The sequence below is a fragment of the Eublepharis macularius genome, chromosome 8 (assembly GCF_028583425.1).
Source record: "Eublepharis macularius isolate TG4126 chromosome 8, MPM_Emac_v1.0, whole genome shotgun sequence".
NCBI lineage: Eukaryota > Metazoa > Chordata > Lepidosauria > Squamata > Eublepharidae > Eublepharis > Eublepharis macularius.
The window spans coordinates 136,865,611-136,879,738 of NC_072797.1; the positions used below are offsets into that span (position 1 = coordinate 136,865,611).

Sequence of the window (14,128 nt, forward strand, 5' to 3'; positions counted from 1 at the left end):
GGATCAAACAAGTTGATTGACTCTGCCTCGGAGATGAGGAACTACATCCCAAACACATGGACTGCCCCACTCCCAGACCACCAAGAAGGCAAGCTTCACAATTGAGATCCAAATCTTCCATTCTATGAAATGGCATGGTATGAACCCTGCTACGCCTGCATTTCAAAAACCATGCATTCTAAGGCTAGATTATGGTTGTTACAACATTGTTCCACACAATCTATGGTCTGAATGTCCCTCAGCCAATCATTAGAAGAGACAGACACAGAGTCCTGTGAATGAAGCAAGTCTACTACGTTTATGAAACGTGGAGGGGTGGAGGTTACACAGAGAGTAAAGGATCCCCTCGTGTCCAACGCCCATCAAAGCTACAATAGCAGTGCAAAGCATTTTATACCTTTTGATTAATTACAATATTTGTTATTCTATTGTTTCAGATATTGCTGTGGTCCCCATTGGCTCAAGTGGGCTACCACCTCTAATGATACAATAGTCCAGGGATATGCTTATTGGAAGAAACAACTTTGGTCAATAGCATAATTACAATATTTCCCGATTGCCGTTGCTTATCTTATCTGTCCTTGGTTTATCTCTAGCAGGAACATCTCTTCCTTTCCCACACATCTCTTTCATAGGCTTTCTACTCTGCCCTTTTCTGGTCCATGTAGCATTTTACTAAAGGCGCCTCAATGTCGCTTTTGGCAACCTTGTATGCTAGGCTCCGTGGGAGGGGAGCGCTCTCCCTTCCTGAGGAATGTGCTTGAAGTTGCATTTAGCACCCATTCCCCTTCTCTAGGGCTTCTTCTCAGCCTTGAAAGGTACAGCTAATCTGATAACCTTGCAGCTAGCTTCCTTCTTTCAGTAACACATTTTCTTTCCCCTTTCTCTATTGCTACATTTAGCATAAAGCAGCTTTACTAAGAAGTTTCTGTATCAAGTCATGAGCAGGTGTACTGCAGGTGCAACTACCTCATAGCAAGCTTCACAGTGGCTGATCTTAGTCTTCACAGTGATTAACATACATAACATACATTCTACTTTGGTCATTTTGTTTCAAGTCTCATTCTCTTGCAAGTCGTGTTACAAATACTACATTCGCTCCTTAGAATAATAATACATTGCGGTAATAAAGGCACATAAAGGTGTATGAAATATTCTTCATTAAATCTACTCCCCACAACATGGTTGATTATGGTTGTTATAACATCTCCTGTAAGTTGCCAAAACAATTATTGCCAAGAATCAGAGGTCTGCTCATTAAAATGTGGGTTAATAAGAACGGCAAATAGCTTCAAAAGCAACTAGCATTATTAAATTAAGAGGTTGACAACAAAAGCCAACTTTGAAAACCTTGCTTTAAATTTTTAGAAGGAGATGTAGAGAACTGTCTTGCATTCACTTGAAAATGGTTCTGAAATAAGGGAAAGCAAGCATTTCCCCTCTGATTATATTTCATGGGCATGGCATGGTTTGCCTGTGTTTGTCTTATGTCTCTGTCTGGTGGAATAGTACTTAGGTTAAAATGTGATTCAACAAATGTGGAATTCACTGCCAAGATGATATCGTGATGGCCACAGGCACAGATGGCTTTAAAAAGGGATATTCACGGAGGATAGATCTATCAGTCGCTACTAGCAGGACTCTTCTTATGTAGGTTGGTCTTTCGTATTCATTATTTTGTATTGTATTATTTTGTATTCATTATTTTATAATTATTTTATAATTATAAATGAATAAGCTTATATCCTGCCCATTCCCACAAGTGGGCTCAGGGCGGCTTACAACAAAAATATACAATTAAAACATCATAACAGTATAAAACCAATTTAATAGCTAAAATCCAGGTGCCTCTAAACAATACCAGACTACTGTGAAACCACAGGCACTGCCATAATAAAGGCCCAGGACAGTTGCAAAGGGGAGCATGGTGGTCAGAAAAGGGGACAAAATGCTGCCTCTTAAAGGCCCGGCAGAACATCACCGTCTTGCAGGCCCTGTGGAACCGTTAAAGGTCCTGCAGGACCTGGACCTCCATTGGGAGAGCGTTCCACCAAGCAGCGGCCAGGACAGAAAAGGCCCTGGCCCTAGTCAAAGCCAGCCGAATGTTCCTCGGGCCAGGGACCACCAGAAGCGACTTATCCACAGAGCACAAGGCTCTGGGGGGGACATAATGAGTCAGTCCCGTAGGTATGCAGGTCCATGAAGGGCTTTAAACACTACAACCAATACCTTGAACTGGATTTGGAACTCAACTTGAACCCAAAATAGCTGGCACAACACAGAATAGTTGTGCGCCCTAAATGGCATCCCAGGAAGTACATGTGATGCTGCATTCTGGACCAGTTGTAATTTCTGGGTAAAGCCCAAAGGCAGCCTAGCGTAGATTGAGTTACAGTAGTCCAGTCTGGAGATGACCATTGCATGGATTACTAAGGCCAGGTCCTGGGACGAGAAATAGGGCACCAATTTCCTGACCTGCTGAAGATGAAAAAATGCAGTCTGGCAATGGCTGCAACCTGGGCCTCCATATAAAGCTTGGCATCCAGGAGCATACCCAAGCTCTTCACGGTTGACGAAGGCTGTAAACTGCACTTCGTCGAGGGTTGGGAGCCAAATTCCCAAGTCCATCATCCCAGGTAAAGAACCTCTGTCTTCAAAGGATTCAAATTCAGGTGGCTCTGGCACAACCATTCTGCCATGGCATCCGGACACCGGGCATCCAGACATCAGGCAGCATCTAACTGGTCATCCATCAAGAGATAGAGCTGGGTGTCATCAGCATGCTGGTGACAACCCAGCCCAAAGCTACAAACTATCTGAGCAATGAGGAGTGTGTAGATGTTAAATAACATCAGGGAAAGAATCATCCCCCAGAGGGATGCTGCACACCAAAGAGTGACAAGCAGACATCTGTCCCCTAGCACCACCCTCTGTCCCCAACCGTGGAGAAAGGAGCTCAGCCATTGCAGGGCTGTCCCACGAACCCCCACAATGGCGAGGTGGTGAGTTAGAAGATCATAATTGACTGTATCAACTGCAGCTGTAAGGTACAAAAGTATCAGCAGTACCGACCTGCCTTGATCCGGGTGTTGCTGCAGATCATCTGTTAGGGCAACCACAGCTCTCTCCATACCATGGCTGGGCCAGAAGCTGGACTGGAATGGGTCCAAGATAGAAGAATCATCTAGAAATACCTGTAGCTGTTCAACTACCACCGTCTCAATTACTTTACCCAGGAACGAAAGATTCAAAACTGGGTGATCATTTGCTGGATCAGTAGGATCCAATGATGGTTTCATGAGTCCGGGAAAACCACGGAACTCACGGCCAGGTTGATGATATCAGCTAAAGGGGGCCCAGATCCAAGCATTGCCAACCTGCCATGATGGGCATGGGTCCAGTGGGCACATGGTAGCCTTCACAGCACAAAGGACCTTATCCACCTCATCCTGGGAGAGTAGTCTGAAGTGATCCAATATCAACCCTGAGGGTTGTCGAGTGGCCTCCAGTTCACATACTGTATCAACTCTTGTGTCAGGATGTCTCCTGCCATACGCCGCAAGACTCTGTAACCATGTAACTGCAACTTCTGTGTAATTGCTGTTAACTGCTATTCCGCCTGGAATCTAGCAACCTGTTGTTATCTCCTTCTCAGGCTCGTGTCATGTCTGTACCCCTACATCCATGCCATTGTTCTATGTGTTGAACCATTGCTAATGCTGTACCTTGATTTCATTTTGCAAATGCTCTAATAATCACTTGCGTTTCTCTAGCAGCCGAAGAACACAGCAGTCTTATCTCTCTTCTTTGAAGCTCACAGAAGTGACCTTGTACTGTCTGAAATGTTACAGTTTAGTCTCATGCATTCCCAGGCCATTTCCTGTGCAAATCTGTGGTCTACATGGGAGGGGGGAAATGAGTATTTAGAGTTGTACTTTCTTCAAGTCTCTATTCCTATGAAGGAGGCGTGTACTGCTTAGATTCTTTCTTGCCTCTGAGTACTTCTATGGACATATATATGGAAATGATTGGATTTCTGAATAAAACCATTTAACCAAGAGCTTGGATTTCTTGTTGCAATGGTACATAGACCTGTCTACCATATCCTGTCATCCATAGCCGGACAGCTTGCCTGGCCTTGAAGCTGCACATATTATCTCTGTTTCATTTTGCTGTTCCTTTATTATACTTAGTTAGCTGTCTTCTTAAGGGGGGCTCTGGGTGGGGGGGCTGGGCTTAGACTCCTATATCTACTGTATGCTTCTAGACAGACTCCAGTCCTAACAAGGATTGTAATAGGGAATGAACTAATAGCTAATCAATAAAACTGCTTTAACTCATGCAGTTCCTGGACTCAAGCCATGAAGTTATTGAGAGCGATTTGGCAGAACCTGACAGATTGCTAGGACTGCCTTCACCCTCTGATCTGTGATCCTAAGCAACTGCTGAATCCTAACACCTGAGCCACAGCAGCAGGAGGAAAGGATATCAGTGCTACAGGGCTGGCAGAGGAAAACTCTAAAGACCCCGCAGATGAGTGTGGGCCCAACACGAATGCATTGGCTGCAGAAGGGGCGCTGCCCTGTTTCGTTCTTCCAAGGAGTGACCTCAGCTTCCAGGGGTTGTTTGAAGGCACCCCAAAGGCATGGACCCCTCGCATGGCGTTGGCAGGGAGGGAAACAGACTTGTTGGATCATAGACAGAGTCGCCTGTTTAAACTGTGTCTAGGTTTGGGAGAGGATCTCCTCAAGGGAGAGGAGGAGCTGGATGAGGAACCAGAGATGGAGGAGCTAGTGGGAGCAACCTCCAGGGAAGTGATACACAAGCTTCAGGCTGAAGTGGGGCAGATGAGGTACAGCATGTATGAGTTCATGTGGAGTATCCAAGATTTCCTGCGAGTGACCCTCCAGCTGGATCAGCCAGTGGGCTGAGGGAACAGACCCAACCAGAAAGCCCCTGCACCTCCAGATGTCCACGAGAGTTGACAGCCCCGACCGAGAAAGAGAGGAGGTTGAAGCAAGGACTGTGCCTGAGATGTGGGGCCACTGGTCATTGCAGCGGACTGTCTCGGAGTGAATTGGGTCCCTCAAGAGAACTAAGCAGGTCTCCTCTAACCACTCCAAACTGGGAGGACTGCACAAATCAGGCAAAGTAACGGTGCGGACCAACGAGCAAGCTGTAACAGTGGGAGTGGATGGAGGAATCAATAGTTCCGGGAATGGCACCCTGCTTAGCAGTGAAGAAGAAGAGGCACTGCTGGTGGGAAACGACGGAGACCTGCTGTGAAAGGTGCCAGCTGGCAGGTCCTGGAGCAGCCGGTGCCACCAATGGTGAGACCGATGGGAGCGTTGTTTTTTATCCCTATCACCTTAGCGAACCCAAAGTGGGGGACTCACATAAGGATCAAGGCCTTGATTGACTCTGGGTGTAGCCGGGATTTAATAGCCCCTGCTTTAGTAACAGGGTTGGGACTCAACTTGGGCCATTTCCAGATGGCTTACCTGAAGCCGCTCCATGCCGCAATGTTGTGGATCATGCTGGGGAAAACGCAAAATATCCTGTTTTCTCGCACAAGTTTTGCGCGACATCGTGCAAAACTCGCATGAGAAAACGCGATATTTTGTGTTTTCCCCGGCACGATCCACAACATTGCGGCATGGAGTGGCTTCAGGTAAGCCATCTGGAAATGGCCTTGGTGAAGCTTCCCAAGCCTATCAGGTTCAAGCTGATGGATGGAACCCTCATGAAGGGGACCCTTCCTACTTATGAGAATGAACTGACACTGGTGGGGATGGGGAGTCACTGGGAAGAGCGAACCTTTGTATTTAGCCCTACCGTGAAGTTCCCTGTGGTGTTGGAGGTCCCAGGGCTCTGTGATCATGACCCCTACATTTGGTGGAGAATGGGCCAATTGTTTTTCCCAGCAGCGTCAGAAACATGTGTGGAATACAAAGTGGGGGAACAACCACCCTTCGATGCCAGAGACTGTGTACCTTACTAAAGAGGAAATTAAAGAGATCCCCTCTGAGTACTATGACCTGAGTCAGGTATTTGAGGAAGTGGAGGCTAATGAGCTTCCCCCTCTCTGGGCTACTGATTGCGCTATTGAACTAATCCCCGGGCAAGCCATTCCCAAAGGGAAGTTGTACTCCGTGAGCCCAGCGAAGCGAGAGGAGCTTCGTAAATTCATTGATAAGAACCTGGCAAAGGGGTTTATTTGGCCTGCCAGCTCCCCCCATGCTGCTCCAGTGTTGTTTCGCAAGAAGGATGGGGGCTTGCGGTTGTGTAAGGATTATAGAGGAATCAGTGCAGTGTCCATGTCGAATGCTTACCCCCTCCCCTTCATCAGAGATTTGCTTTAGGTGGTAGCTAAAGGGAAATTAAGTTGGATTTACAAGATGCCTACTTCTGGGTGCATATAAAGAAGAGGGATGAATGGAAGACGTCCTTTAATACCCCCCTGGGGCAATTTGAGTATCTGGTGATGCCGTTTGGGCTTCAAGGAGCGCCGGGAATTTTCATGAACCTGATCAATGAAATATTACATAAGTACCTGTACAAAGGGGTGGTTGTTTATATTGATGATGTTTTGATTTATTTTGACAACTATGAGGAGCAAGTGAAATTAGTGAGAGAAGTGCTGAGCACTTTGTATGAGATCAAACTGTTTGCCAAGTTGTCCAAATGCGAGTTTCACAGGGAGGAATTTGATTTCCTGGGCTATTGGGGTCTCCCAACAAGGGGTGGGAATAGATCCTGCCAAGGTCCAATATGTGTTGGGGTGGGAGGCACCCAAAACCAGACGGCAGCTACTATCGTTTCTGGGCTTTGCAAACTTTTACAGACCATTCATTAAAAACTTTGCCCAGACCGCACTACCGTTAACTGACTTGCCAAAAACCAAAGAGAAGGGCTCGGATGGAGTGAAGCCAAGTGCTAAATTGGTGTAGTCAGATGAATGCCAGCAGGCGCTTGAGAAGTTAAAAGCTTTACCTCTGAACCCATTCTGTGCCACCCAAATGAAACAAAAAGTTCATTGTACAAGTGGATGCCAGTGATACTGCTATGAGTGGAGTAATATTGCAGGAGGGAGAGGATGGGCAGTTACATCCATGTGTTTATGTCTCTTGTAAGTTTTCTGACACTAAGAGAAATTGGTCTGTGTTGGACAAAGATGCAGCAGCTATTAAACTAGCCTTGTCAACTTGGAGACACTGGTTAGAGGAAGCCAAAATACCTTTTGAAGTATAGATGGACCACAAGAATTGGGAGGTTCTCCAGTCACCCCGCAGATTGGGTGCAAAGCAACTCAGGTGGGGGGGGGAGAGTTCTTTTCAAAATTTCAGTTCACCTTCAAACACCTCCCCAGTCCTCAAACTTCCTAGCGGACACCTTGTCCTACCTCCTGCAACACAACAGTTAGAGGGAGATTATTGACACACTATTTACAACAGCTCAGCTGGGGGGGGGGTCAATGGTGACATGAAGGCAAGTGCACGAGCTTCAGCCATCTCTACCCCACCCTTGGATAGAGAAAATCAAGGCAGAACTGGAAAAGGAGGGATTACAAGACCCCCTGGAGAAGAGGGAGGACGGATGCTGGTATAGAAATGGTAACTTGTATGTACCGGAAAGCCTCTGAGGGGAAGTGTTAAAGAAATGTCACGATGACAAACTGGCTGAGCACTTCAGGTACATGAAAATGCTGTGTTTAGCTCAGAGGCAATTTTGGTGTCCAGGCATGAGAAAAGATGTATCCCAGTATGTGACCTCTTGTTAAATATGTGTAATGGGAAAGAAGCGGGAAAGCCCCCAGGACTGTTAAATGTGCTAGAGATGCCCTCCATACCCTGGGCCATGATTTCTATGGACTTTATAATGGATCTCCAGCCTAGCAAAGGGAAAACTATGATTTTAGTGGTTGTTGATTTGTTTTCTAAGCAAGCTCATTTTGTACTGTGTTCTGAGTTACCCACAGCAAAAAAGCTGGCTACCCTTTTCATGCAGATGTGGTATGGTTACATTCTTTCCTCAAGAAGGTGATTTCAGATCATGGGAGTCAGTTCGTGGCTAAATTTTGGTGGGAGCTTATGAAAGTGACAGGAGTTGAACAAGGACTAAGTTCAGCACACCATCCCGTAAGTCATGGACAAACAGAACAGACTAATCAGATTTTGGAGCAGTTTCTGAGATGTTATGTCAATCACCAACAAGATGATTGGGTCGACTTCCTGCCATATGCAGAATACTGCTATAATAATATCATCCATAGTTCTATTGGGATATCTGCATTCCAGGTGGCACAAGGGTTTGAGGGAAAACTGGTGCCCCTGTTGGGCGAGAACATGCAGGTGGAAGGGGGAGATTTAGCAGAGTGGTGGAAAAGTATAACAACTCAATGGGACTTAGTGAAACAGACTTTGGAGAAGGCTAAACTGGATTATAAGAACCAAGCAGACAGGAAACACTCTTTGCCCTGGGACCTGAAACCTGGAGATGGAGTCTATGTCTCAACTAAGAACCTCAGGGGAGAGCAACCGAATAAAAAATTAGGTTGGAAATATTTAGGTCCTTTCAAAGTGATTCATTTGATAAATGTTACTGTTGAGCTTGAACTGTCTAAGAACCTGAAACATGCACATCCTGTTTTCCACTTTAGCTTGCTCAAAAGGGACCCTGGGCCAGACAAGTGGCATCCAGAGTTGGGTGTGTGTGGGGGGGTCCTATCGTGATGGGGGGACCACACCATGATGTCGAACAAATACTGGACTCTAAATGGAAAAGGGGTGTGTTGTTCTATTTGATTCAATGGAAGCATTTTGACAAAAGCCAGACTGAATGGGTTAAGTCCACTGATGTGAATGCTGACAGATTGGTTAAAGCCTTCCACAGGAAATACCCAAACTGGCGGGTGGTTGATCTTTGGGGGGCAGAATGTCAGGATGTCTCCTGCCATACACCGCAAGGCTGTGTAACCATGTAACTGCAACCTCTGTGTAATTGCTGTTAAGGCCTGGAATCTAGCAGTCTGCTGTTATCTCCTTCTCAGGCTTGCCTGGTCTTGAAGCTGCACATATTATGTGTTTCATTTTGCTGTTCGTTATATTTAACTAGCTGTCTTCTTAAGGGGGGCTCTGGGGGTGGGGTGGGGCTTAGACTACTATATCGTATGCTTCTAGACACGATGCCAGTCCTAGCAAGGATTGTACTAGGGAATGAACTAATAGCTAACTCATTCAGTTCCTGGATTCATGCAGTGAAGTTATTGAGAGCTATTTGGCTCTGACACCTTGCTGGCAGATTCCAGTGGAGCAACAAGATCTTATTTGCAAAAAAGCTTCTAAATGCCTCACAGTTTGTTGCAAATTAACATTTTTTCTTGTCCCCAGTGAGAGGAACATTAATGACTGAATCACCCTGAACAGTTGTGCTGGGCGGGAACTTGCGGATGCAATGGAAGCCACATAGTAATCTCTTTTTGTGGATTTTGCTGCCATCCGATAGGCTTTCATAAGTATCCTAGAAGACGTTCTTGTCACTTTGACATGGATCTGCCACCACACTCATTCTAGCCATTTCAGCTCCTGTTTGAAGCGCTGTAGCTCCTCAGTATACCAGGGGGCCGCTTTGGTCTAGGCACAGAGAGGGCAATGGGAAGCAATCTCATCTATGGCATCAGAGAGACGGTTGTTCTAGTCCTCTACCAGCTCATCCAACGAGGTGCTAGGGGGCATCAGATCCCGCAGGGTGTTCTGGAATCTGACTGGATCCATTAGACTCTGTAGGTGAGCATTGATGGATAAATCTGCCCTTTATAAAGGTTATAAACTTTTATAACTGATGTTTTTTTAACTATGAATGAAGCTGCACTCAAGACACAAGAAGAAACAAAGCTGTGTAAGTGTACATCATACATTTATTACTGAACAACCCTCTCAACTCCAAAATTGGGCACAGGGATTAAAAATAAAAATTCATTGCACTACTTAGTAAAGCATTACTAGTAACTCTCATAAAAAATGTACAAATTTTGTTAAAAATTTATCAAGCCTTCAAATGATTTGGTTACAGATATTTATAATACATTTAAAACTACATGTTAAATGATACAATGGAGTATGATTTTAAAGAAAACACTTGACAAATATGATTCTAATAAAACCCATAAACTTTCATAATCATTAACAAATTTGCAAAACAAAATAGCAAAATGAGGTAACTGAAGGTACTAGGGTGGGGGGAGAGCAGAGGAGAGGAGAGAGAACCATGGCTCCCTTTGCAAGGCCTAACAGAGAGTCGGTAACGTGATCAGAAAGCAAATAGAAAGTTGGTAAATCCCAAATATTACAAGAGGTGTAAAGGTTAACAGCTGCGACAAAAATCACATTCTGGAGACTGTACAAAAAAACCCTGTACAAAAGAAAATTACTTTGCACAAAATAATCTGTAAAGAAAGCCACAATTTGAGACCTTAGAAATATCCACAAGGCCTTTATACCCCTTTTCAAAAAGCCAGGGAAAAAGTCAAATTAAGTTGACAGCTCATGCCAAAAAAAGAAAAAGAAAAAAAAACCCTCAGCAGTGCCAACATAACACCAACTTCTTTTACGTTTCTTTAGTAGGGGAGGCAGGGAGCAGGGGGGGCGGATAGGCAACCCAATGCAATCTGGTGCTGTCAGGCACCATTGAGAGCTGTGGAATTAGACACAAATGTGCATATAACACATGGCAGTTAACAGCTCAGCAGGACTACCCCCTTTCCTCCCCTCTTCAGCCAGCAGCAACCGTTTCAGGATTCCATCACAGCCAGCCTGAGTTGGTGCACAACACATGCATGTGCGTGCATCTTTTAACACTTAAACCACAGAAAGTTCTGCACACATTGGCAAGAGTCCCAGGCTAACAAAAGTCGGTCAAAGAAGAAATTGGCCACAGGAGTACAAGGATTCCATTCCGTATATTACCCAATCGACCCCTACTGCTGCTCTACATCACCACCGTCTCCTCACTCAATTCACACTGGGAATGTAAGGGGGGGGGGTTGATGCTACACTGCAAAATGGATCCCAATTCAGGGCTAAGAACCTTCTTCTCAAAACAGGGTATTATGTGCCTTGTCAATTTGTTAAGAGAAAGTGCATTATTTCCATGCTTTGACAAAGTGGACACTGAGTGGGTAGTGTTAGAATTAAGAGTCGTACAGGTAAAAATCTTTCCCCCTCCCTCAAGCAATATAAAAAGACCCAAAGTATTGTAAAACGTGTGGCATTACCCTTTCCCCCCACATCCCAAACCCATGATTTTGTTTACTTAAAAAAATAAAGTTTACTATGTTCAATTTAACCTGCTTTTGACATGTCGAGACAATTCCTTGGAACACACTGAAGGGAAAACAGTAATATTTGTAAATCTGTCATACACAGTATGTTAAAATGGATTCATTTGCTTGGTTAGCGTTCTTGAGTATGTAGCACTATGGATAGGTGTGAGGTGTCCCACCTACTAAACAGAGGCAAATAGTAGCTGAAACAAGGGAAGGAAAAAAAATTGTGCTTTTTAAAAATTTTGCAGAATCACAAGCTGCAACAGATCAGCAGAGCCTTCTGAAAGAAGGGCAGTTCAACACAGAGAACCACCAACAATATTCTGGAAGAATAAACAGACTTAACAAATAGCAGCATACAAAAGCATCAGAAAAGACATAGAATTAGCAGCACGGCAAGATTGCTGGCTGCAGTGCTTGTGCTGTTGCAACCAAAAGTTGTGATGCATAAACACAAGAGAGAAGCAAAATGATCCAGATTAAATGTGCATTTCTGGGATAACTGCACTATCCATATGTAGACATTTATGTATTTAAAAAGCCATTAAAAAGCACTAACAGTCTGAAATGTTAAATGATGCCAATTCCCCCCCCCCAATACAACATTATTCAGAAGGCAGTTGAAAGGAGGTCAACTCCAGGTTCACAGCTTTTATTTATTATTTTTTCCTTGATTTTGTATACCAGCCCATTCCCGAACATTGGATATTCTTCATTCTAGCCATATGACACAGAGGATGTCCAAAGGAAAAAAAAATCACATAAATTCCCTCTACCGAGCCGGACAAGACAAAAAAATTGTATCCTGTGACATTTTCACCAGGCAGTATTAACATGGTTACCACTGGGACAGGGAGGGGGGGGGAGATGACCAACATATCTTACCTCTAACAAAGTGCTAAGAATTTGGTTTTGTTCACAAGGTTGTATGCTCTTAAGATTAACAGCCTTTAAATTACTTTTAACTGTACATAAGATTGTTTGTGTATGACAAGGAATGTGACTTTAGTGCCAGTGTTTGTAAGCTAAATTATGTATTTAGCAGGTATATGGCTAACAATACAAGGAGCATTTGCACAAGATGTTTCAAGATCCTCTGTTTTCACGGATTCAGTATCTCAAATAAAAATCCAGTTTCAAGCATCAACTGAAAAGAACCAATACTGGCTGGAAGGATTTTTTAAAAAGGAAAACTAGCATCTTTTCAATAATTAACTGATAAGAAATATTGCTTCTTGATTGTGCAATGCTGCAACCCTTATAAAGTTAGCAGTGAGCCTGCAAAATGTTGAAAGTTGGAAATTCCAGCAGCCTAGAAACAAGGCTAAGTGTTTATAGTAAGAACTGAGGGATCAATAGACTCTACAATGATGCAAGATCTCCAATCAATGGGAAGCATAACTACTGTCTTAAAATAAAAGCAGAGGCCTTTTTATACTATTAAGTACATGGCGGTGAGGAAGAGAGATGAAATATTAAATGTCTATAATTGCTGCACCCTTAGCATTCAGTGCGCAACTGCAAAATGCAAGGAAAGAAACCAGTGTACAGTACTAGTACTGTTTAAATAACACACAAGATTATACATTGCAGCATAATTAATACTACACACACATACATCCTCAGTACATGCTGGTATATAAGTTCTCTCTTGCACACTTCTGCTCAAGCACTTGCGCGCTCGCATACACACAGACACCCTGCGATCAACGCACACACTCACTCTGTTTACTCCCACTCACAGTATCTGAAGGCTCTATATAAGGTAGATTGCTATATTGTTTGGAGCTACCACATTTTTTCTCTTTTTTCCTTTTTTATAAAAGCACATGCTAGAAGATCACGTTCCACGGTAATCTCGCAGCAACACTCGGAATGATCACACGAAAACCAGGGAATGTTAGTGCACACACGAAATTAAGCTAAAAGGAAAAAAAATATCTTTGGAGTTCCAATCACACAGTTAGTATAACAATCCCATAATTGTGAAGACTAATTATAAGCTTTATAGTTGATTAAATCACACAGTGCAAAGAAAGGTCCATTGACCCTTTTGTGTAAAAGGGAAGGCTGGAAGCCACGGGTTAAGTTCAATGGCGAGTTCATATATATATATACATATATATATATACACACACACACGTGACTAGGAACACCCAAAGTAGAATTGTGCTCTTAGACTGGTCATTCTGAATCACGATGTACTTCCGAAGCATCAGCTCTGCAAATAGGGCAGGTACGATTCGCCTAGAAAACAAAAACCAGGTTTCATTTAATTGGCAAACACACGACTACGAGATACCACTGAAAAAGAACACACAAAACTGTCAAAGAAAGATCATTCCAATGGCTCTTGAAATTACGGTATTAAAGCCTTTGCTTTTATCACGCCCGACTGACTTAAATTCTCAGAATGGCAACTAGTGGGGTTTTCAACACATGTCCCCCTGCAAAGACTTTAAAAGGCAGGATAAAGTAAGCAGCAGTGAAAGAACAATGTAACACCTCAAAACATGTATACACAACTATAGTTGTCCTGGCTGCCCTTATCAAGGAACCAGTTTTAACACTGTAAAAGAATAGCCAAGATACACACAGCGTAATAAATCATTCTGAGGGTATGAACTGAAACAGTCTCCACTAGAAGATTTTAGCAATAAAAATACTGCCTTTCCATATCAATGGAATCAGTGAGACTAAGCTGGAGTCAAATCTCAAGGGAAACCACTATTTAAACAAACTACTATGGTTAGTGTGATTAGTTAAGCGGTTTATGTTCTTCTATTCTGGCTTGACAATGGAGGC

General features: G+C 43.8%; 1 protein-coding gene across 2 annotated transcripts in view; it reads right to left on the reverse strand.

Moving 5' to 3' along the window:
* Positions 1–9,906: 9,906 nt before the first annotated feature.
* Positions 9,907–14,128, reverse strand: part of RNF38 (ring finger protein 38) — a 153,701-nt gene continuing 149,479 nt past the window's right edge. For both annotated transcript variants that reach the window (XM_054986254.1, XM_054986255.1), the window contains one exon: positions 9,907–13,570. In XM_054986254.1, the coding sequence (XP_054842229.1) occupies positions 13,508–13,570 (63 nt within the window). In that variant the 3' untranslated portion in view covers positions 9,907–13,507. The remainder of the gene's footprint in view (positions 13,571–14,128) is intronic.